General features: G+C 35.3%; 1 protein-coding gene across 3 annotated transcripts in view; it reads left to right on the top strand.

Annotated features, from left to right (window-relative positions):
• Positions 1-26,158, top strand: part of VPS13B (vacuolar protein sorting 13 homolog B) — a 763,389-nt gene that overhangs the window by 62,631 nt on the left and 674,600 nt on the right. For all 3 annotated transcript variants that reach the window (XM_065903113.1, XM_065903114.1, XM_065903112.1), the window contains exons 7-12: positions 2,479-2,653; positions 11,367-11,635; positions 18,426-18,521; positions 18,991-19,113; positions 19,573-19,710; positions 20,592-20,679. In XM_065903113.1, the coding sequence (XP_065759185.1) occupies positions 2,479-2,653; positions 11,367-11,635; positions 18,426-18,521; positions 18,991-19,113; positions 19,573-19,710; positions 20,592-20,679 (889 nt within the window). The remainder of the gene's footprint in view (positions 1-2,478; positions 2,654-11,366; positions 11,636-18,425; positions 18,522-18,990; positions 19,114-19,572; positions 19,711-20,591; positions 20,680-26,158) is intronic.

The following is a 26,158-nucleotide window of genomic DNA, read 5'->3' on the forward strand; positions in this document are numbered from 1 at the left end:
ATTTTTACATTGTGCTTTTAAAACATAAGACATGTCATTTTATGTAACTTTGTATTTATACATGAATTCCACCCATTTTCTTTGGTAGTGCTCAGTCTTGAGTATCTTTTTTTCCTTACCCTTTGTACAGCACACATTGTTTTCTTTAAATTCTGTTACTCTTTCCTTCTGTTTTTGAATTAGTTTCTTAGGCAAATGTAAGCATGGAATAGTGTTGATTCAATAGTAACTGTGTCCCTATCCCAGGACAATGGACTTAAACATCCCTTCTTTGATCTTGACTCTACCAGTGAAGTTGGGGAATGTTAAGAGTAAATTCAAGATACATTTTGAAAACAAGTAATGGATATAGGGAAACCTTACCATATAAAAATTTTTCTATTGCTCTTTAATACAGATTTAATTGTACATTTTAGGATGTGGGTAAATTAGAGGAGAGTGGTACCATTTATGCTTAACTGAAATTAAATTTTCAATTTTTTATTCATAGTATTGTGATATAAGATTTGGTGTTTTGAGTTAGAGCCATGATTTTTTCATCTCTTAGTCCTAGGAAATAAGTATTAAATGGACATGGTTAAGCTCATTGATCATCTCAAAGACAGGGAATTTCCAAAACTGAGACACTCTTAATTACTTGTCTAAGATTTTCATGTATGTTTCATTAAGTGACTTTTGAATTTATTTGTATTTGGGTAGACTTTTTGTAATTTTCTATCTTTTGTGAGTAATAAATGTCTTAGAGATTGTATTATCTATGAGATACAGAGCATACAGATGTGTTATTTAACATTTCCCCTGTTAGTAAAAATTTACGTTTTCTTAACAGTTTGTCAGAGGAATGAAAAGTCTACACATAAATCTTTGACCACATCTCTGATTGATTCCTTAGGAATGATTTCTGTAATTGCAAATATCTTATTAATGGATTTAAACTTTTAAGGCCTGTCATTTGAACTACAAAATTGCTTCCAGAAATGTTTAACCCGTGTATATGCTCATGAACATTAAGGGGAGTGCCTTTATTATACTCTGCTATCCTTAAATATGATCATACTTAAAAAAGCCAACTTGTTTAGCAAAAATAATGCAATTTAATATTAATTTGATTATTAGTGAACTTAGATATTTTAAAATATGTTCACTGGCCATTAGTTTTTTGAAAAATTCATTCAGGTTCTTTGTCAGTTTTCCTGTTGTTGATTAGCTTTATTGATTTTAAAGATATTTATATGTATAATGTATAAAATATCACATTTTAAAGGTATATATGTTTATGTGTATAAGATTTTAAGTGCATACATATGTGCATACAGGCTTGACGTTGGTTTTGCTAAGACAGCTATCACTGGTGCTATTGGTGCCATATGGTATTTAAAAGGATGTGGCAGAGAAGTGTCAGATTTAAGAAGAGCTTCGCAGGCCTGCATTGCACACCTGCACAACCCTTCCTTGATTTTCTTACCTCTTCATAGTCTATTTGGTGTATGATTTTTGTCAGTTTTTAAAACCTGTACTCATATATGAATATGGTATTTTATACCTCCCTGTATAACTTGCTTCCCTTCAATTACAGTTTTTTTGTGCTTTTATCCCTAAAGATATGTGGATGCCATTACTTTTTCAAGTTTAATAGACACTCAAATACCAGTTGGTTAAAATAAACCTTCCAAAAGACTTACTTTATGGCTTAATTGGTTTTATTCCATGTTTATGTAACAATAGGAAATTATTATATTGAGCTTGTCTTTATATTTTATTGATGTATTGTTCTTTCAGGAGAACTTCGATTATTGACTTTGTGCCCTCTTGATAGTAATTAGTCATATTTCTTATAATTGATTCATGTTGTAAATTTTATACCATGTTTAATTCTTTTATTTAAAGTTTGTTTGGGAAATTTTCCTGGTCATATTTTCACTTTGTTTTCTATATCTGACAGTTATTTTACCATGTGCATACTTCCATAGTTATAATGTTAGTAGTTCACTCACTTAACATGTTTTAGAATATGTATGCATTCTTTTTGGTTAATAAAGCTGGAAAGGGTGGATTAATGACTTATAAAATGACGTCATGAAACTTTTATTCTTATGTGTGACAGAGATCTTTATGGTTTTTGTTGGAGTACTGTTATACTCTTAATATTATAGGATGGGTATTTTGTTAACAAAAAATTTTGGGAAAAGTTTCCTTGAAATCCATTGTGACTGTATCTTCTCATGATCATTTCTATTTCCACTTAGATAGTTGGGATTAACATTGCTTCTGTCTAAAGTTACTGATCATCACAGGAAAATTTGTTTAAATTTTTAAGATTTTAGAACTGTCATTTTGGCTTAAATATTAGAAACATTGAGACATTACTGTTTTTCCTACGGTACTCCATTTTAAGGCTTAACATTTCTGTACTTATGTTTAAATAGTATTCTCTTTGAATATACTTCTGTTGATGCTTTTGTTTTCTCCAAAATACAGATTCATACCTTAGTAGAGAGTTTGAAACTTTCTATCACTGATCAACAGTTGCCTATGTTTATCCGTATAATGCAACTTGGGATTGCTCTTTACTATGGAGAAATAGGAAATTTTAAAGATGGAGAAACAGAAGATTCTACTTGTCACAATAAAGATATGTTGGGAAATGTTACAGGTAAATACAACAAAATTTTTATAACTATTGTTCTTACAAAAGTGTTTTCACCATTGTGAAACGTGAAAAGCTACAACATTAAATTATGTTTTACAGTATTCTAATATGATGGGATGATTTGCTTAACATTGATTTTTTTCTCTTCTACATTTTGCATACTATTCTCACTTTCTTTTTTCTACATGCTAAAAATAACTTGACTATTTCTAGTAGGTGTTAAGTGTTCAGAATATACATTATATAAAAGGATATTCCAATCTCAAGATTTCTTAGTAAATTATAGTACAGTTGACCCTTGAACACATGGGTTTGAACTGTGCAAGATCCACTTACACACATATTTTTCAGTAAAACTGCATGATCCATGGTTGGTTGAATCCTCAGATACAGAACTGTGAATATGATAGTGAGTTGACTATAAAGTTATACCTGGATTTTCATCTTGTACTCCTAACCACCTTGTTGTTCAGGGAGCAGCTATATTGATAACTTTTCTATAAAGTCTCACCGAGTTATTTTAACTAAGTTATTTATACTTAATTATCATGTGTAATTATAATTAACTCTGTGTGCTGTGCTTAGTCGCTCAGTCGTGTCTGACTCTGTGACCCCATGGACTGCAGCCCGCTATGCTGCTCTGTCCGTGGGGATTCTCCGGCAACAGTACTGGAGTGGGTTGCCACGCCCTCCCAGGGATCTTCCGAACCCAGGGATCGAACCCAGGTCTCCTGCATTGCAGGTGGATTCTTTACCGACTGAGCTACCAGGATAGCTTATAATAGACTATAATTGTATCTAATTAACTGTATGTTTTGGAGGATACCTAGTTAATTAATTGGAGTATTACTCTTTGAAATATATACTTCATTGAAATATACTTAGTGGGTTAATTTCACTTATTCAATTCATGATACTTTTACTAAAGCCTATTTGTGTGTAAGACATTATTGGTGGGAATGTAGGAGAATGCAGAGATTAATATACATTGGAGTGGACAGACATGTGAACAGTTAGTTAAGCACTTAAACAGTTAAGTATGATGGCAGATGTTTGACTTATTAACATTAGAGGTATTAACAATTAGAAGTAGAAAAATGGTGAAAGGAGTGAGAGGGTTTGACTTGTGTTGGTTTGAGTCTCAGGAAAAATTTGGAGAGGGTGATGATTGACTTCCATAGTTAGAGCCTTTAGCTAAAGGGCATTTAAAACTTGGGAATAAATAACCCTATTAAAAAGTGGGCAAACGGCCTTTATAGACCTGATTCCAGAAAGAATATCCAGGTGGCCAACGAGCATGTGAAAATATGCTCAGTATCATTAGTCATGAAGGGTAATGCAAGTCAAAACCGCAATGAGATAGTGCTTTATAACTACTAACCAATGTAGTTAAAAACGACTCATAATATAAGTGTTGGCAAGGATGTGGGAAAATTGGAACCCTTAAGCGTAGATGGTGGGAATGGTACACAATCTGATTTGTCAAAAAGTTGTACATAGAGTTAACATATAATCCAGCAGTTCTGTTCCTAGGGTTATATGACAGAACGGGTAGAACAAAACTAGTTGAACAAAACCTAGCGTGTAGAAGCTGGTCAGTTCATTTTTTTCCACCCTGCTATTATGGTAAATTTCAAATATTAATATATGGAAAATTGAAAGTATTATACAATCAACAGCCACTATGTGGTTGAGTAGATGTGTAGAATCTACTCGTCATCTAGATTCTACAGTGAATATTTATCACATTTGCTTATCATGTATGTGTTCATCTAACACCACTTTCCCTCCATTGATTCAACCAGTTTTTGCTGCATTTCATGGTTAAGTTATGGACATCAGTATACTTCACTGCTCGATTTCAGCAGCATATCCCTAGCTAGAGTTTATGTTTATTGACGGTTCTTTTTCTTTTTTTTTAAAAGGTTAAATTCATAAGGTGAAATGCATAAGTGTTAATTTAAGTATGCTATTTAAGAAGTTTTGAGAAATGTGTATGCCTGTGTGATACTGGACACTCATCAAAATATGTGTCATTAATATCTCAAAAAGTTATCTCATGCCACTATTGAGTCACTTCCCTTCCTCCAACTGCCTGCCCTCCCCCCTTCCACTCAAGAAAAGCCTGTTCTGAATCTCTAAAAAAGAAAGAAGCCATGCATTAGTTTTTGCTGATTCTGGAATTTCATGTAAATAGAAACATACAGTAGAAATTCTCCTGTGAAAGGATTCTTTCCTTAAGCATAAGATTGTTTTTTTACTTTTCATTTTTAAAAACTTTTTAAGACTTAATTTTTTGAGCAATTTTAGATTTGCAACAAAACTGAAGGGTAGGTACAGAGATTTCCCATATATCCCTGCTCTCATACATGCATAACCTCCCCCATTATCAGCATCCTTCAACTTATTACAACTGATGAACCTACATCATTATTGCCCAGAGTCAGCAGTTTAGTTAAAGTTCACTCTTGCCGATCCATTTTCTGTGGGTTGGACAAATGTATCCATCATTTTGGTATCCTTCATAGTATTTTCACTGCTCTGAAAGCATTGTATTTTGGGGGTTCATCTGTGTTGTTATATATATATCAGTATTTGTTTCCTTTTTATTGCTAAGTACATTGAATGGCTATGCCCTGTTGATGAATGCTTGAGGTATTTCCACTTTTGGTTATCATAAGTGAAAATGACCTGGACATTCTTCTGCAAGTCTCTTGAAGACATGTAGCTATTCTTTTTCTTGGTTTAATACCTAACAGAAGAATTACTACATACTTTTTTAAAAAAAGAAATTACCAGGCTTTTTTCCCCCAAAGTAATTGTGCCATTTTACATTCCCATCAACAATGTATGCCAATTGCTTCACATCCTTGGCAGCATTAGTTGTTGTCAGTCCTTTTTCACTTTTTGCCATTCTGATGTATATGTTGTGGTTGCTCATTGTGGTTTTAATTTGCACTTCCCTGATCAATTATTTTGAACTTTTTTTGTGTAATTTTTGACAATTAATATATCTGACTTTGTGCCATTTGATAAATATTTGCCTATTTTAAAAACTTCTTTGGGTTTCCTTACAGAATGGTGACTTTTTCCTTTAATCTTTTTTATTGAAATATAGTTGATTTACAGTGTTATGTTAGTTTTTGCTGTCCAGTGAAGTGAGTCAGCTGTGTATAAAGGTGGTTCTTTATATATTTTGAATTAAAGAATGACAATACATGTCACATACCCTTAGGGAATGTTTTTTTGCTGGTGTCTGACTTGCCCAATTCATTTTTTAATAGGTGTTTCTTGAGCAGTTTTAAATTTTGATTGAATGCAATTTTTAAAATTTTATTTTATGACTATTACTTTATGTGTTCTAAGAAGATGTTTAGGTTTGCTCCTTTTTTTTGTTGTTGTTTAAGAAAAAAAAAAGGTTGCTTGCTTCCAAACATATCTGAATTTTTTTTTCCCCCAGTTGTCTAAAGCAGAAATTCTTAACCTTCTATTGTGCATGTTATGGATTCTTTTGACACACTGGTAAAGCCAGTGAACCTTTTCTTGGAAAGTTTTAAGCACCTTGATTTTTAATGTCTTGATGTCCTTTCTTCATGTTATTTGTGCTTAGAGTACATTAAGGTTTTTGTATCTGTTGAGTTTATAGTGTTCAGATACACTTAGAAAAATTGGGGGCATTATTTCAAATACCTTTTTCAATTCCCCTTTCTCCTCCTTTGGGGACTCCAATAACATACTTTAGGCTGCTTGAACTTCCACAGAGCTCTTTGATGTTCTGTTCATAATGTTTTTCTTTTTCCTTTCATTTTCTGGTTTCACTTTTGATAGTTTGTATTTCTGTTCAAGATCACTCGTCTTCTGTAGCTAATCTGCTATTGACCCCATCTACTTTATGTTTCATCTCAGATACTGTATTTTTCATCTTTAGAGGTTCAGTTGGGATTATTAAAAATATCTTTGTGCTTTTTTTGAATATCATTTTATTTAGATAGCTGTTTTAATGTTTTTGTTTACTAATGTTATAAAATATGTTATTACTAAGTCTTTTTTTGTGGACTAACTTTTATTTTTCCTCATTGTGATATCCTCCTGCTTCTTTGCACATCTGATAATTGGATGCTAGACATTGTGAATTTTATTTTGTTGGGTGCTGGATATTATTGTATTCTAGAAAACATTTAAGTTACTTGGAAGCAATTTAATTCAGTTGTCTTGCCTTAAAGGTTTTTAGATGGGGTCTAAAATCTTTAGCAGCCATTAATTTAAGCCCAGTTTTATTCCACTATTGAGATAATTACCCCATTGCGTACTGTACCTGGTCTTCTGTGAATTAGAGCTTTTCTCTTTCTTGGTGGTAGGAACACAGACTATTCCCAGTTGTAAGTCTTGGGGGGTATTTTCTTTGCCCCTTTCTGGTGGTTCTTTTAAAGACCTTAGTTTCCTCATGTGAAACTGATGAATACTCAGGTGAAGACTGGAGTGGGGCCCTCTGCAGGCTCAGGAGCTCGTTCTCTCTGAGCAGGTCCTTCTTGTTTGGTACTCTGTTCTGCAAACTCTAGGTACCTTAGTCTACGTACACTCAATACTCTGTTTTGTAATATGTGAGTCCTCTGAGCTCTACTTGGATTCCCTCTTTCTTACTGTAGCTTAGAAACTCATTCTAGACAGTAAAACTGGGCCAGTCAAACTCATTTCCCTTGTTTCTCTTCTCTCAGAACTTACTGTCCTTCATTGCCTGAAGTTCAGTGTCTGAAAACTGTTATTTCCTGTATTTTGTCTTTTTGTTGTTTTTTAATACGTGCTTCAGTATTAACATGTTGAAACAGTGAAGTATAGCAGAAAGTCTAATACCTATTATAGTTTCAAAGTACTGACGTGTGTAAGATATTTTGAGATAGCTTCACCACTATTATTTTATATGTTTATGATTTCTTTAGGTTTTAGAGTTGAAGGTACTAGTGGTGTAACTGTGATTTGTTACCTGCATTCATAATTAGGAGAATGCTTCATTTTAGTTAAGTACTGAATATATATTTTTTTCATTGAAAGTTATTAAATTCCTGAATTCTGCCAAAGGGTCCCATGTTAAGATGCACCATTTCAAAGGCAAAGAATATTTTAAGAAATTCTGACCAGAGTTCAAAGAGATGCTTTTTTCTTCTTCAGGTCCTAATTCATTCTTTTGACAAAGGAGTAAGCAAGGATTTGGAACTTCAAAAGCATCTTTCATAAAAAACCTCTCTTCATTATTAATTAATAATAAGTGTAAATTATAATGACTGATTTCTTAGACTTCTCTGAGTGATGTTTCTTTTGCTTCAAAAGATCAAGCAGTGGGATACTCCTTCTGTTGAACGGTTTTGATAAGAGAGGTCCAGAGTTCAGCTGGGTTGAGCTGACCTGACTTTTTGTTTTATTACCAAGATGATATTCAGTGATGATGCCCTATTTGAGATCTTATTAGGGACAGTTAATAATAAGCTTTATTTATTCCTCGTAGAAATTTATATGGTATTTATGGTTAAACAGCAAGATATGAAGATGATGTAAAACATTTTCTGGATTTTTAAGTTTTCTAATTTATGTTGAAGTAAAATGACTAAGGTCTCTTTGTACTGTATTTTAGGTACTCTAGTTATTATTTATCAAGTTTTGTCCCAGATGAAAGAGGTCAGTAGCCATGTGTTATGACTTAAAAGTCTATGATGTTCCAAAAATCTCCTGTTACGAGGATTAAAAAAGTTGTTTTTCTCACCAGAAAACCTAGAAGTGAATCTGAATGAGGATGATGTTTAATTGAGTATGTGTATTTATAGATTTATAAGTGAAGAGTAGATATGAGTGAATCTGCTGGCAGCTGCTTATACCATGAATTTGTTTAAAAATAATTTCTCCCCTAAATTCCATGATGATCTGCCTCATTTGTTTGTATTGTTAAAATAATGTTAAAGGACCTTGATGGATTTTCTCTTTAAAAAGGTGGAATAAGTTACAGTAGTTGGAATGTAAAACTTTAGTTTGCCAATTTATAACCAAATAAAACTTCTTTGCTATGATTTTTTCATCTGTAGAATAAGAAAGATGTTCTTCACTAATTCAGTTCATTGCTCAGTTGTGCCCAACTCTTTGTGACCCCATAGACTGTAGCGAAGCACTAGGTTTCCCTGTCCATCAGCAACTCTCAGAGCTTGCTCAAACTCCTATCCATCAAGTCATTGATGCCATCCAACCATCTTATCCTCTGTCACCCCCTTCTCCTGCCCTCAATCTTTCCCAGCATCAGTCTTTTTTTTTTTTTAATATCTGTCAATTTATTAAAAAATGGAGCATACTGAACAACAAACTAGCTTACATCTTTAAGGAAGAATAAACACTAAATTTTTAAAAGACATCACCCACTGAATTTGGACACAACACCTCTACTCAATTAAGAAAAACATTTGTACAGTCCAGGTCTTTATTTTTACATCCTTCAGGCCATGAATTCATAGGGAATGGTTTCCAACAGTTCAGGTTCCTTTCCATTGGTCCTCACAAAGTGTGCTTCTCTGGGTGGAGCAGGCTGGCGCTTCAGCTGAACACAAGTCCCTTTCTCTTTGGCTTCCTTCTTTTTCTGATCATTTTCCTTCACACGTTTTAGGAAGCTATCTTGGCTCTTAGAGTGCTTAATATGATTGATACGCACATTAATTCTCTTGGCAAGAATCTTGCCTTTAACTTGTTTGTTTACAATGATGCCAACAGCACCCAGCATCAGAGTCTTTTCCAATGAGTAGGTTCTTCACATCAGGTGGCCAAAGTATTGGAGCTTCAGTATCAGTCCTTCCAATGAATATTCGGGACTGATTTCCTTTAGGATGAACTGGTTGGACCTCTTTGCAGTCCAAGGGACTCTCAAGAGTCTTCTTCAGTAGCACAGTTCAAAAGCATCAATACTTTGGCATTCACCCTTCTTTATGGTCCAGTTCTCACATTCAGGCATCACTAGTGGAAAAACCATAGCTCTGAATACAGGGACCACTGTCAGCAAAGTAATGTCTCTGCTTTTTAATATGCTGTGTGGGTTGGTCATAGATTTTCTTCCAAGGAGCAAGCATCTTTTAATTTCATGGCTGCAGTCACCATCTGCAGTGATTTAGGAGCCCCCCCCCAAATAAAACCTCTCACTGTTTCCCCATCTATTTGCCATGAAGTGATGGGACCAGATGCCATGATCTTAGTTTTTTGAATGTTGTGTTTTAAACTTTTCCACTCTCATCTTTCACTTTCATCAAGGACCTCTTTAGTTCCTGTTCGCTTTCTGCCGTAATGGTGGTGTCATCTGCATATCTAAGGTTATTGATATTTTTCCCGACAGTCTTAATTCCAGCTTGTGCTTCATCCAGCCCGGCATTTCACATGATGTATTCTGCATATAAGTTGAATAAGCAGGGTGAAAATATACAGCCTTGACGTCCTCCTTTCCTGATTTGGAACCAGTCTGTTGTTCCATGTCCAGTTCTAACTGCAGCTTCTTGACCTGCAAGCAGGTTTCTCAGGAGGCAGGTCAGATGGTCTGGTGTTCCCATCTCTTGAAGAATTTCCACAGTTTGTTGTGATCCACACAAAGGCTTTGGCATAGTCAATAAAGCAGAAGTGGATGTTTTTCTGAACTCTCTTTTTCAATGATCCAGTGGATGTTAGCAGTTTTGTCTCTGGTTCCACTGCCTTTTCTGAATCCAGGTTGAACATCTGGAAGTTCACGGTTCACGTCTGTTGACGCCTGGTTTTAAGAATTTTGAGCATTAATTTGCTGGCATGTGAGATGAGTGCAATTGTGCGGTAGTTTGAACATTCGTTGGCCTTGTGTTTCTTTGGGGTTGGAATGAAAACTGATGTTTTCCAGTCCTGTGGCCACTGCTGAGTTTTCCAAATTTGCTGGCATATTGAGTGCAGCAGTTTCACAGTATCACCTTTTAGGATTTGAAATAGCTCAACTGGAATTCCATCATATCCTCTAGTTTTGTTTGTAATGATGTTTCCTAAGTCTCACTTGACTTCACCTTCCAGGATGACTGGCTCTAGGTGTCTGTTATTCGCTAATAAGAAAATCATTAACTATTATTTTTCTCAATATCATATTAAGAATAAATTAAGAATATAATATAATATTATGTTTTTATAATATAAGAATAATATCATATTAAGAATAATCATCATAACATTTACTTTCATCCTTGGGATAATCCTTTTTTTGGGAGAGGAGTACATTTTGCCTAGGAACACTTGGCCTTCTCTTTCTCTTTCGGATGTATCAGGAAATCAAGAATTCTTCTTGGATTTTTGTGATGTTTCTATAAAGCGTCATTTTTTCAGCAGCTTAGCTTTATTTTTGGGAGGTAAGTTTTATGTTGTTGTTTTTGTTTAAATTAGTGAATGAAGCCCTACAGAGTGAATTTATTCTTTGTATTTATCAAAGTTTATCAAAAGTATATAATAAACTACTCACCATATAATACTGTGTAGTACTAAAGGAGACTGATCCAGTATGATGTATAGAAACTTGAAAGTGGTAATGCTAAATTATTGGTTTCAAACAATAATAACCAGTATATGATTTGTTCATGCTTTATATGTAGAAAGAATAACGTGAGAAACATCTGTATATAATTTAAATTCCTAATTATTCTTTTGTTTTAATTCTCTTGATTTATTTAATACAACTTTACTTTGATAGGTGCTGAAGATGAAACACGAATAGATATGCAGTATCCTGCTCAGTACAAAGCCCAAGAGCTGTATTCACAGCAAGAGGACGACCAGCCACAGGGATGGGTGTCATGGGCCTGGTCACTTGTCCCTGCCATTGTGAATTATGATGATGCCGAGGAAGACTACCTTGGGAATGATCCTACATCAACTACACATCAACAAAAAGCCCAGACTTTGAAGGATCCTATTGTTTCTATAGGGTTTTATTGTACAAAGGCAACTGTGACTTTCAAAGTAGGTTTCCTTTTTTTTTTTTTTAATATTTATCTCTCAGCTTTAATGCTTAAACTTTCACTTCTAGTAAGAATCTAGCTTATTTTACACTTAGTAGCTGTGAGATGGAGTCTAACTATCCTGACTTCATAAAGTTACACATCCCCTCATCTGAAATCTCTGAACTTTGGTCTTTTTTTGTCTTAAGGCCTTCTCCACTTTCTTTTTTTAATAGCTTTATAGCAAGTTTTTCTTTCCCTACTGAATCTTTCATTTGGCATACAAAGATGTCATAGTGTTTCCATTAAAAAACAGATGCACATGAGAAAATCTCCCAATATTTTATGTATCCCTCCAGCTACTATTTCATCTCTGTGTTGTCTTTCATTACAAGTTTTTTTCTTTTTTTACATTATTTGAATTGTTGGAGTATAATTGCTTTACAATGTCATGTTTCTACTCTACAAAAAGGTGAAATCAGCTATATGTATATATATATGCCCTCCCTCTTAAGCCTCCCTCCCGTCCTTTCGTCCCACCCCTCTACGTTAGCCCAAAGCATTGAGCTGAACTCACTGTGCTGTATTGCAGCTTCCCACTAGCTGCCTGTTTTATGCACGTGTGTGTGTGTGAGTCGCTTAGTTGTGTCTGACTCTTTGCTACCCCATAGACTTGAGCCCACCAGCCTCCTCTGTTCATGGGATTCTCCAGGCAAGAATATTGAAGTGGGTTGCCATTTCCTTCTCTAGGGAATCTTTCCAACCTAGGGATCGAACCCAGGTCTCCTGCATTGCTGCAGATTCTTTACCGTCTGAGCTTAGGGAAGTCCCTATGTATGTTTATATGTCAGTGCTACTCTGAATTTGTCCTACCCTTGCATTCCTTGTCCCACCATGTCCACATCTGTTCTCCTTGTCTGCATCTCTATTTCTGCCCTGCAGATAGATTCATTTGTACTGTTTTTCTAAAGAGTTGTTTATATAGTTTCTCTCTTTGCTTACCTCTCTTTTTCCCTTTAAGAGAGTCCTTTTTTTTTTAAATTGTCTAGATCTTGCTCTTTTTTTTAAAGCAGTATTTAAAATACTTTTGAGTACTTCCTCCATTAACAAATGCATGCAAGATCTCAAAAGATCATATAATAGGTATTTTCAAGTTAAACAATACGGTGAACATCCTTTTATTTTAAGAAATATAATACTACTAGTACTTTGATACTGCTTATGTGTTCTTTGATCATATATTATCTTCTCTGCCTCTTAGCTATAACCCACTCTTGATTTTGGGTTATTTCTTGACCTTTTTAGTAGTTCAGTTCAGTTCAGTCGCTCAGTCGTGTCCGACTCTTTGTGACCCCATGATCTGCAGCATGCCAGGCCTCCTTGTCCATCACCAACTCTTGGAGTTCACCCAAACTCATGTCCATTGAGTTGGTGATGCCATCCAGCAATCTCATCCTCTGTCGTCCCCTTCTCCTCCTGCCCTCAATCTTTCCCAGCATCAGGGTCTTTTCAAATGAGTCAGCTCTTCACATCAAGTAGCCAAAGTATTGGGTGTTTCAGCTTCAGCATCAGTCCTTGCAGTGAACACCCAGGACTGATTTCCTTTAGGATGGACTGGTTGGATCTCCTTGTAGTCCAAGGGACTCTTCAAGAGTCTTCTCCAACACCACAGTTCAAAAGCATCAATTCTTTGGGACCTAGCTTTATTTATAGTCCAACTCTCACATCCATATATGACTACTTGAAAAACCACATCCTTGACTAGATGGACCTTTTTAGTAGTAGTATCACACATATATGTTCCTGAAGAGTATCGAATTCATTCATCAAACTTACATTAATGCCACCTGTGTACCATGCATTGTTTTGTCTCTGGAGATTCACAGTGGACAGATCAGATGTAAATCCCTTTGCCTTAAAATGTAAATTGTTAGTAAAAGCAAATAAAATATATATAATATACCCCTTGATGATAAGAGTTATGTAGGAAAAAATAGAAGGAAAGAGTAATAGTGAATTCTTCCACTAATTGTGTAGTTTAAAAGCAGGTGATCAGGTTTCATACCGAATGATGTAAGTCAGAAAGAACAATATCATGATACTGCTTATATGTGAACTCTTAAAAAATGGTACAAATGAACATATTTACAAAACAGAGATTGACTCAAAATGTACAAAACAAACTTATGGTTACCAAGAGGGGAAGAGTAGGGAAGGGATAAATTGGGAAGTTGGGACTGACACAAACACTGTGTGCTTAGTCAGTCATGTCTGACTTCTTGTGACTCCATGGACTGTAGTCCACCAGGCTCCTTGGTCCATGGGGATTCTCCAGGCAAGAGTGCTGGGGTGGGTAGCCATGCCCTCCCCCGGGGCATCTTCCCAACCCAGGGGTTGAACCCAGGTCTTCTGCATTGCAGGTGGATTTTTCACCGTCTGAGTCACCAGGGAAACCCATGCACTATTATTTATAAAATAGATAAACTAACGAGATCCTACTGTGTAACACTAGAAACTTTTCAGGACTCTTAATGACCTATATGGGAGTAACGTCTAAAAAGAATACATGCATGTATATGTGTAACTGACTCACTTTGCTCTACAGGAGAAACTAACACAACATTGTAAATCAACTATACTTCAGTAAGTAAATAGATAAATAGAATGATCAGAGAAAGCTTTAATGGGATGTGGGTCTTTCAGTATAGACTTGTGAAAGAGGAAGTTTTGCAGACACATGAGAATGAATATTCTAGGAATAGCAAATACAGAGGCCCCCAAATTTCAAGGAACAGCAAGGAGGCCAGTGGGCCCAAAGCACAGTGAGTTAACATGTAAATAGTATAAAATCGTGTCAAAGAAGTTATGGTGTTGGGGGAGGCCCATAAATTGTCCAGCTGTGTAGATCACTTTAAGGCCTTTGTCATTAACCTTGGATGAGATAAGGTTTTGGACAATTTTTAGCATAGTAGTTCTAGGCTGATCTGAATTACATCCCTGTGTTGAGAATGGGTTATAAGGGGGCAAAAGCAGCAGTAAGGAGATCAGAGAAGATTGCAATTTTCAAACAAGAGATGATGATGATGATGCCTTGGACTAGGGTGGTAGCAGGTGGAAGTGTGAAAAGTAGTTGAATTTTGGATGTGTTTGGAAGGGCAAGAATATAGGACTTCCTGTTAGATTTTATTGGCTGATGTAAAGGAAATAGAGTATCCAAGGATGACTCCTGAGCAACTGGAAGGGTTGAGTTCTGATTTTCTGACATGAAGAGTACTATGAGAGTATTGACTTCCCAGGTGGCTCTGTGGTAAACAATCCACCTCCCAAATGCAGGAGACACAGGAGACATGAATTTGATCCCTGGGTTGGGAAGATCCTCTGGAGAAAGAAATGGCAACCCACTCCAGTATTCTTGGCTTTAAAATCCCATGGACAGAGGTGCCTGGTGGGTTCCAGTCCAGAGGGTCCCACACAGTTGCAAACCACTGAGCCTATGCACATGAGAGGATTATGCTTGTGATGAATTTCAAGAGTTTGGTTTTTGAGAAGTCAGTGAAGGATACGGAAAATTAGTGACTAGTGATGTAGATGGAAAACGAATAGAGTGCCTGTCTGGAAGCTAAGTGACATAAATGTTTTATAATGGAATAAGTCATCTGTGAGAATGAATTCATTAGAATTGTCAATGTGGAAATTATTGGTGATTTTGACCAGAACAGTGATTTGACACTGGTGGAATCATAGTTGGAGTTATTTTAAAACAAATGGGAAGACAGTTGGGAATGTAACATGGTGCAGTCACCGTGGAACACTGATAGTTCCTCAAAAGGTTAAATGAAGAATTATGAATGACCAAACAATTATACTCGTAGCTATATAGTAAAAAGAATTGAATTCTTTTAAACTTTTGTCAATTTAGAAAATATGGGATAGTTTTAATAAAAAAAATCTTTGAACTCAAGTAGATGTACGTCAGTCTTCATAAAAGCAGTGTTTACAATGGCAAGAAAGTTGAAACAACATAAATGTCCATTAGACAGATGAAGGAATACTAGTCTTTTCAGAAAATAGTGGCTATTCTTTTTTGATAGTACATCAAACTTAGTAAGTAGTAACTTAAAAAAAAACTAGTTGTATCTCCAGCTCTTGAAAATTGTCTACTTCATAGTCAGCATCTGGTACATAGTCATCTTAGCAGCAGCAGCAGCATCATCTATCCATCTACCCATCTCCTTGTCTAACTTAGCATTTTTCTAAATTTTTGGACCCTCTTTTAGATTATTTTCCTTTGATTTTATTTGTCCTTGTGGATTTATTTTTCCTATGGACGCAGTTTTCTGAAAAAGATAAACTCGTGTGTCCAGCCTGTAGAAGTAGTATTACATGTACTGTTCCAGGCAACTGTTAGATACTGGAAATGTAGCAATGAAAAATCAAGTTTCTGCTCTGGTGTTTTTAATTTACCTTAGATTGTTTAACTGCTTGAAATAAGCTTTTTCAATTAGTAGTAAAGCTGTATAATTTGTAACTCTAGCAGATGGTAGATTAAAAATATTTTAAAATAAGTAGTCTTTGAAGGTTTTTCTAATGAAAACTATTCCATATTTTCTCATTTGACAAAGCTCAGAAATGTAGAGAATAAATTTCAACAGAAATTTAGTCATAGCTTGATTAATTTAAAAGATGTTTGTTTGGAAGGGGGATAGTTTGGGAAAGAAATGATAAATAATGTAAACGTTACCTCTACTATTTTAACACCATTGTTTATTATTTCTGAATTTTATGAAACAAATTTTGCATCTGAAATTCACTGATTTAGTTCTGTTTAAAGTAAAGGGACATGGGCCAATCTGAAAAAAATAAAAATGATAGAACAAACTCTTTAAAAATATAACAAAAAACCAACTGTCGCAAATTGTTGCTAGATGTCTTGCCAGTTTCAGCTGACCCAAGTGCAGTTATTTTTATTTTAAGTTTATGAGTGAAGCCAAGGATGGCTAGTAAAGCACTGTCTTTTCTGGTGACTTTTACATGTTTGCTTTTAAATTTGAAATTATTCTGGTAATGTTTCTATTAACTTCACTTATGAGAAGAATTGTATTATTGAGTCAATCAGAATAGGCATTTTATATACAAAACTTTTATAGACATTTTGGGTATTGTTTGTCATTAGTCAGTATATCTTAAATTTAAAGCCTTTTTGTTTCTCTAAGGGAAATATGTTGATATTTAGGAGGAAAACATTAGAATTCATTGTTCAGCTTGGGTTTGAAGAATGTATGGAATTAATTTGTGGTTCATAGTTTGGTCAGAAAATAAGGTCATGTTTCTGCATTAGCATTCTGAACAGTTGATATCAATCCAACAAAAATCATGCCAAATTAAACATAGCATTTAAAAAATAATGTTGAAAATTGTTCTTGTAATGTTTGAGTCCTTTTAATCAATTAATTGCTTTTTTGCTACAATAATTGTAGACAGCTGAAGGGCAATCAACTAAAATATTCCATTTTACTTAAGCATTTTAGGTTATAGAACTTTACTTTGAAACAGCAGCATTGTGTATACCAGTTCTAGGAGCATCCAAGAAATAAAGCCTTATATAAAAACTTATTGTTATAAAATTTGAGAATAATTTATTGATTCCTAAGGTTGTCAAAAAAGAGGTTATCATGCTTAGAATTGTAGCTTTTCAGTTAAATAAGTTCGATACGACATAAAGGTAATTTTTTTAAATGTTATCTTTGATTTCACATTTAAGTTCAAAGAATATATCCATTTCATAAGAATAAAGGTGACTTTATTAGTCATTATTAGTAATGAATTATTAGTAAACATGAGCAGAATACCTTTTTTTAAAAGTAACATCTTTATTTTGGAATAGTTTTAGATTTACAGGAAAATTCAAAGATGCTTAATACGGAGAGTTCACATACATTTCTTACCCAGTTTTCCGTATTTTTAATATCTTACACTATCACAGTACATTTGTCAAAACTGGGAAGCCGATGTTGGTGCGTTATGGTTAAGTTACAGCTTAATTTCATGACATTTTCTTGTAACATGATCCAAAGCAGAGTACCACATGGCATTTAGAGAAGTATAATTTTTGAGTATGTAGAAATAATATGCTGTGAGTTTCAGGGAAGTGAGCGCATACACATACATACATACATACATACATATACTTATACATGTATATATAGTTTTGTTAGCATCTAGGTTAATCCTTGTTATGGAACAGGAACTGAGTAAGTATTTGCATGCTTGACTGAGTGTGTGGAACATACCATGAGATTATATACTTTGAAAGTAAAGCCCTTGGGTCTGTTTCCCTCCTAGAACTAAACAAGTTCTGGTGAATCCGTGTTTCTTCACAGCTTTCTTTAAAAGTGCAGGTTGGTAGAAATCTTAGAAATGATTGAACTAAAGCTGATTGAATAAATTAGTAAAGATGGAATGAGGTTAAAATATGGATATATTTTTCACAGAATATATGAACCATTTTATGAGTATGAAACTATTATAGCTACATAGCTTTTGCCTTTTTAAACAGTATTATTAACAAAAAGGAGTTAAATAAAAGTAAAGTATTTATATTCTGTGTATGATCTTACTAGACTAGCATATTCAACCTTTATACCATGGATAATCTGTTACAGCTGTTTTTGTTGCACCTGTTTTCCTGCTTAGTAATTAAATTTCCCGAATCTTAAAATTGGCCTTGTTTCCATCAATTCATCATAATAATGACAGTTTATTGCCATTTAATACTAATTTGACTTACTTAATATTCTTATATTGTTTCATAGCTTACTGAAATGCAAGCCGAGAGTAGTTATTACAGCCCTCAAAAAGTAAAATCTAAGGAAGTATTGTGTTGGGAACAAGAAGGAACTACAGTTGAGGTAATCCATCAACATTGGATGTACTTTCAGAAATCTTTAGAATGGTCTTTAAGGTTAATATTTAATAAATACAGGTTTTTAAAATTATTAATAGTATATTTAAAATTATATTTATAGGCTTTGTATTTCTATTTTGGTGATCAGTAGTATTGACTGAAAAAAATATTCTTTAATGAAGATTTTACTGAAATATGCAACATTAGTTTATTCTTTCATTTGACTTGTGTGTGCTCATATGTATTTGTGGATTAATGTTCTTCTTCAAGTGCCAGTCATTGAGGATACAAAATTATCAGGATACAGAGACAAATTAGATGCTTCTTTTTTAATAGGGTTTGTAATCTGAGGAGAATAAATTTGGAAAGGTCGTAACCCTAAAGATGTCTCAGCTGATTTAGAAATTCTGCAAGGAAAGCCTGTAACATTTTTGTTGAAATTTAAGTTCATAATCCTTCTTTTCCTTCTATAGGCCCTTATGATGGGAGAGCCTTTCTTTGATTGCCAGATTGGTTTTGTAGGTTGCAGAGCCGTGTGCCTTAAAGGAATTATGGGTGTTAAAGATTTTGAAGAGAATATGAATAGAAGTGAGACCGTAAGTCAAAATCTCTCCGTTTCTCTTTTTTTTTGGATAGAATGCAGGAATAATGAGGTGCTTATTGAAGTGTTTAACTATACCAAAAAAATCTGTTAGACTGCTTATATCTTTGGCTTCAGAGGGGAACTTTACTGTTTTCCCCTGTAAGAAATTATAGAGCTCAGGGGAATTGAGAAAGTTGGTAGTACTTAACACCTGGACAGTAGTTCCAAATTCTTTCCAATTCATAAATGTTTCTTCTTTCTTGTTTATGGCAGCTACTTGGAGTTCCTCTTTGGTTTGTTAAAATGTTCTTTGCCAAAATAGGCAGTGAAAATGGAGACAGCATTCCTTGCCTTTTTACAGAACTTCTAGTTGTAATCATTTCTGTTGACTACTGAATTGGTGTTACAAAACCAATGTTTTATTTTCTTTAATAATTTCCCTCCTGTCCAAAAATTTTGCATTTATTTTCAGGAAGCCTATTTCTTTGTTTGTGGTGAAAATTTGAGTATAAAAGGTTTGACATACCTCACAAATTCATTGTTTGATTACCGAAGCCCAGAAAATAATGGTACTCGTGCAGAATTTATCTTGGATGCAGCTACTCATAAGGTCAGAGCATGTATTTTTGAGCTGAATTTTAGGTTGTGCTGGGGTGGAATACTTGAGCTTGCCATGTTTTTTTCCCAGTAATCTATTCTGAATGCTAGTTGTTTATTCAAATATCTAGAATATTTTTATACAGCTTCTGTATCTATTAGTTTATTTATCCATTCCCTACTGTTAAAATAGTCATGGTGAAAAGATGTAGAATTATTTCTTTTCATTTCAGTTACTTTTGAAGTATGGGATTAATGAAAAGAAGTGAATAATTTCACATTTTACTCTATATTTGTCTTAGTCTTATTTGAATTTTTCATATGAGATTATATTAATGTATTTTTTATGGAATAAATTTAAAATTCAAAAAATGTACTGAAAATTAGTGTAATAGGCTTAGTGATTTACACTGCTCCTACAGTTAATTTTATAGTTGAAATAAAGAATTTAATTTTGACCTGCATAATTAATATACATTTAAAGATATTTTAGTATTTTTTAGTGTTTGAACTGTTTCATATAAGTGTACTGAAATATCAATGATTGACTGTATTTGAGAGTTTATATTAGACAGTTTTGTGACGGTGATAAAGGTTAAGACCATACTGCCCTATTCCATTGAAGGTATTCATTAACCGACATTTTTGACAAAGTAGTGAAATTATCTAGTAGAATTATAGATGTCCTTTTGTGTGGTCTATAGTAGAGGTAATATTGCCTTTTTTAGAAGTAAATTCTTTGGGTAACCTCTGTTCTTCCTTCTGTTTTGGTAATCTTTTGAGTTGGTACATATTCTCCATAAGGATATATGTCTGATTCTTGACCTGTCAGGTTTTTAACCCAGGAGTCTGTTCTATACAATGTGTGTTCTGTTCGCTTTGCTTTGTTGGCAGGAGACATATACTGAGATAGCTGGAATGCAAAGGTTCGGGGCATTTTACATGGATTACCTGTATACAATGGAGAACACCACTGGCAAAGGTACTGGTTTCTTTCCTTTATGTTTGGTTTTGTTTGAACAACAGAAATAGGACTTCTTTAGCATCAATTGGTCCTGGATTGATTGCGTTCTGTAACATCAGAGTTATCTTTTGTTACTCTGGGGAATAATTTAATATCATGTTAGAATTGTCTTAGATTCTTAACATTTTTAGTCCTTTCTTTGTGTAGCTGATTGAAAATACTATATTTTATATTCAGTTCAGTCACTCAGTCGTGTCCGACTCTTTGCAATCCCATGAATTGCAGCATGCCGGGCTTCCCTGACCATCACCAACTCCCGGAGTTTATCCAAACTCATGCCCATTGAGTCGGTGATGCCATCCAAACTAGAATTAGTTTGTAATATGTACCACATATTAAAAATTTCGATAGATCAAATTTCATGTTGTCAAAGAGCATGAACATTTCCTTTTCTGTATTTAAATACATTTTGGAGGTTATTTAGATCCTTTTATTACAAAAAGAGCTTGTCACTGTTTATAATAGCCAGGACATGGAAGCAGCCTAGTTGCCCATCAGCAGACGAATGGATAAGGAAGCTATGGTACATATATACACAATGGAATATTACTCAGCCATTAAAAAGAATTCATTTGAATCAGTTCTAATGAGATGGATGAAACTGGAGTCCATTATACAGAATGAAGTAAGCCAGAAAGATAAAGACCAATACAGTATACTGAGACATATATATGAAATTTAGAAAGATGGTAACGATAACCCTATATGCAAAACAGAAAAAGAGACACAGATGTACAGAACAGACTTTTGGACTCTATGGGAGAAGGCGAGGGTGGGATGTTCTGAGAGAATAGCATTGAAACAAGTATACTATCAAGGGTGAAACAGATCACCAGCCCGGGTTGGATGCATGAGACAAGTGCTTGGGGCTGGTGCACTGGGAAGACCCAGAGGGATGGGATGGAGAGGGAGGCGTGAGGGGGGATCGGGATGGGGAACACATGTAAATCCATGGCTGATTCATGTTAATGTATGGCAAAAACCACTACAATATTGTAAAGTAATTAGCCTCCAACTAATAAAAATAAATGGAAAAAAAAAGAGAGCTTGTTGTTTCAAACAAAAAAGTAGAAATATATTTTTCTAGAAATTATGGACACAGTCTTATTATGTTTCATTCATTGTATTAACAGTCAATGATTTCAGGAATTTAACTACACTGTGTTGTACTTACCCTGATTCTTTTTCATATTGAAAACTTAGTCAATATAGGGTCACCATGTTTTGTTAATTTTTCATATTTTAATACATGATCTGTTTGTGTTAGATGATGAATTAGATATTGTGAATGTAAAGAAGAGCAAGGCATTTCTCAAGAAAGCAATAAATAGTATTTATACACTTAAATAAGTGATTTGAATATAGCATGTTAGAGATAGTAATATAAACAGACAGCTGAAAGAGGTCGAGGTGAGAAAGGGATTACCTTGTCTGTGGTGTTGAAGACTTCATGGAGGAGTTGATCTTGAAGGATTGTTAAGGTTTGTTAGATGAAAACAGAAGGCAAGAGTGGTAATTTTCTGCTTCTTCATTTCAAAATGGATTTCTAAATGTTGGTGTTCTCATTGGTCAAATCTTGGATTCACTTCTTTCCCTAAACTCTTCCTGAAGTAATCTTATTCTTTTTCATGGGTTTGGGTACCTTCTATATGTTGTTAAAGCCCATGTTTGTTTTTGGTCCATACTTTTTAAAATGTAGAATTAAATATATGCCATGCACAATTGACACTTTCACTTCTGTGTCTCATACGTATCTCAGAATTGAATGTGAAGGTTGAATCGTTGATACCCTCATGTCCACAGTCAATGGGATCTTGAGTTGGACATGACTGAGTGACTAACACACACACACACATATCCACCTTCTACTTTTCTTCTATTTTCATGATTCTGTTGCTCTTGTTTGCTTAGTCGTGTCTGACTCTTTGTGACCCTATGGATTGTAGCCCTCCAGGCTCTGTCTGTGGAACTTTCCAGTCAATGATAGTGGAGTGGGTTGCCATTTCCTACTCTAGGAGATCATTCCAACCCAGGGATTGAACCCATATCTCTTGTGTCCCCTCCATTGGCAGGCAGATTCTCTACCAGTGTGCCACCTGGGAAACCCATTTTCATGGTTTTCTTATTGGAATATTTACATGCTCTCTTCTAGTTGTGCAAGCCAGAAATCTGAGAATCATCCTTCACACTTTCTCTCCTAGCATCCAACCCTTCAGAACATTTCATCACATCTTATCTATAGAATCTCTCTTGAATCTATCTTTTCTTAAGGTCCACCATTGATGCTCTCATCCAGTCTTGTATCATCTCTAGATTCTAGTAGTTTTTTCACTGGCTTTCTCCTTCCACTCTTGCCCTCCTATGATCCATACTGCAATCAGACTGGTTTAATTTTGTGCTTAAAATCCTCACTGCCTTTGCATTGCTTTATTTAAAAATAAAATCCAAATAGTTGATCCAGTTTTGGTCTTGAGTTACTTGATAGATAGTGATAATCATTACAGAAGATAGAGACAAAAAAGGAAGATTTTTGGAGGAAAAGATGTGTTTTGAGGTACCCGTGGACACCGGTAGAGATGTTTCAGGTTTCTCCTACTACAGCACTGGTATGGAACCGCTGGTAATCCGAAATGGTATAAAATGAGGAAGCAGTTACCTTAGTGCAGACCTTGTTAATAAATGCATGAAATAAATGAAGATAAAGCTCAGATGTTCACAGACACTGTTCATAGCTAGGGCAGCTTGACACTGAGATCCTGAATGTAGTTCCTGGGGAAGGAACTTGCTGGAGCCCCCTCTCTATGCTGGGGCCGCCTGTGAAATGCTTCACTGCGAGACAAATGGTGAATGCTCTTTTCACCTTTTTATGTACAAGTAAAAATTCTCTTCACATTTCTTTTGATTAGGGGAACAGGTATTAATGTAGATTTTCCGTAAAAGAAAAATGGCCTAAAGCTAACTTTTGAAAAGCAAGGGATAATTGTATATGAAAGTGCACTTCCAAAGTCTCTGTTCTGAGAGCTTTGCAAATTTTTATTGTGTTGTAGTTGCCAAAAGTAAGCTGGTAGGTTTCTTCTTGTTTAGTATGGTGTCTTCTGCAGGTGCTGTCTCTTTGGTATTTTCTGAGGAGGCGAAGTTTGAAGTAGTCTGCCTTTCAAGTAAAAGAAACCTCACACTGAAAATTTTGTTTTTTGTATATATTTGTTTTTAAAATTTTTACAAGATTGACACATGATTTTATATTTACATAGGGTGCATATTTATTTTCTGACTGACATGCTGGTAGTTTGTTAACTTTTGAATTTTTCATATACTTCATTGCTGTGAATAATATGCATTGTTGTATATCTTAATCTTTAACTTTTTAAACAAAATGTTAGATCATAACATACAAACAGGTTCTGTATGTTCGTGTGCAGAATAGCAAAGAAATAATAAGCACCTGTGTATTTCCCACATAAGTTGAATAACAGGATGATGTCAACATTGCTAGCCCCCTGTGTATTCCTTTTCCATCAAGTCTCCTTCCCTCACTGTAGGAAACTGCTGTTTTGAGATTGGTGGTCACCATTTTGGTTTACTCCTTACACAGATACTTTCTCAGGTGTGTGAGCAGATAATTTTTTTCAGAAAAATAATAAAAGTCCACTGCTGATGTACATGTGACATTTACAAGTTAAATTAAAAATACATTCTTTCATTCACCCAACAATCTGTTCATTTTTTCATTGCCTGCTTTTTGGTAGCTGATTTCCTATGTTTTTTTTTCTCATTGTGAATCTATATTCATTTATAATATAGTGATGGTGATAATAATAGCTAGTATTTGTTGAACGGTTTTAAATGGAAGGCACTCTTCTAGGTGTTTTACATATATTAGCTTATTTAATCTTTTTATTAATCCTGTAAGGTAGATAACAATATTCCCATTTTCCAGATGAGGAAACGGCCAGTCCTGTGCAGATTTCATAACTTGGCCAAGATCACACAGTGTATATGTGGGATTTGAACCCAGTTAGTTTAACTCTACAGCTTGCATTTGTCACTGCTCTGATCAGATTTTCTTCTTTCTTGGATTACTTGAAACAGGAAATTTGTGAAATTTTTAGTATTTATAAACCTAAGGAAAATATTTTGAATTATCAAGAGGTTAATTTTGAATTCTTCAAAGAAATATTTTATCTAAAATTCTTGGTTTGTTGTGATTTGACATTTATTTGTTTCTATAGTTCAAATTTGGCTTTCCTTGTGACTCAGATGGTAAAGAATCTGCCTGCAATGCAGGAGACCTGGGTTCAATCCCTGGATTGAGAAGATCCCCTGGAGAAGGGAATGGCTACCCACTCCAGTATTCTGGCCTGGAGAATTCCATGGACTGTGTAGTCCACGGGGTCTCAGAGTTGGACACGACTAAGTGACTTTCACTTTCATCTCTGAAATAAGAAGATGGAATAGAAGGACGTGTGTTCATCTTCTCTTGCAAGAACTCCAAAATTACAACTCGGTGCTGAACAACCATTGAGGGAGAATGTTGGATCCCACCAAAAAAATATACCCCATGTTCAAGGGCGAAGAAGCCTCAGCAAGATGGTTAAGTTAAGTCACTCAGTCGTGTCCGACTCTTTGTGACCCTGTGGACTGTAGCCCACCAGGCTCCTCCGTCCGTGGGATTCTCCAGGCAAGAATACTGGAGTGGGTTGCCATTTCCTTCTCCAGGGGATCTTCCCAACCCAGGGATCGAAGTCAGGTCTCCCACATTGCAGGCAGACGGTTTAACCTCTGAGCCACTAGGGAAGCCCAGCAAGATGGTAGGAGAGGTGAACTCACATTTAGAATCAAACCCCATACCCACCCGAGATACTTGGAGTGCTCAAACAAAGCCTTGTGTGCACTAGGAGACTCCACCGAGACTGAGCCATACCTGCCTTTGAGTGTTTGACTGTCCCCTGTGGAGGAACGGGTCAGCAGTGGCCTGCCCCAGGGGCAGGAGCTCTGGGTGCCGCAGACCTGGGTGTGGCATAAGCCCTCTTGGAGGAGGTCGCCATTAACTCCACCATAGAGCCGCCAGAACTTACACAGGACTGGGGAAACAGACTCTTGGAGGACACAAACAAAACCTTGTGCACCAGGACCCAGAGAAAGGAGCAGTGACTCCCCAAGAGACTGACCCAGACTTGCTCATGAGTGTCCAGGAGTCTCCAGCAGAGCCGTGGGTTGGCCATGGCCTGGTACAAATTTGGGGGCACTGAGTGTGGCAGTGCATGCATGGGACCTTTTGAAGGAGGTCGCCATTATCTTCCTTATCTCTAGATAAGGAAGTAGGGCCTCAGGTCAAACTACTGGGAGGGAACATAGCCTCTGCCCATCAACAGAAAATTGGATTAAAGATTTACTGAGCATGGCCCTGCCCATCAGAACAAGACCCAATTTCCCCCTC

Source organism: Muntiacus reevesi, chromosome 12, assembly GCF_963930625.1.
Source record: "Muntiacus reevesi chromosome 12, mMunRee1.1, whole genome shotgun sequence".
Lineage (NCBI taxonomy): Eukaryota > Metazoa > Chordata > Mammalia > Artiodactyla > Cervidae > Muntiacus > Muntiacus reevesi.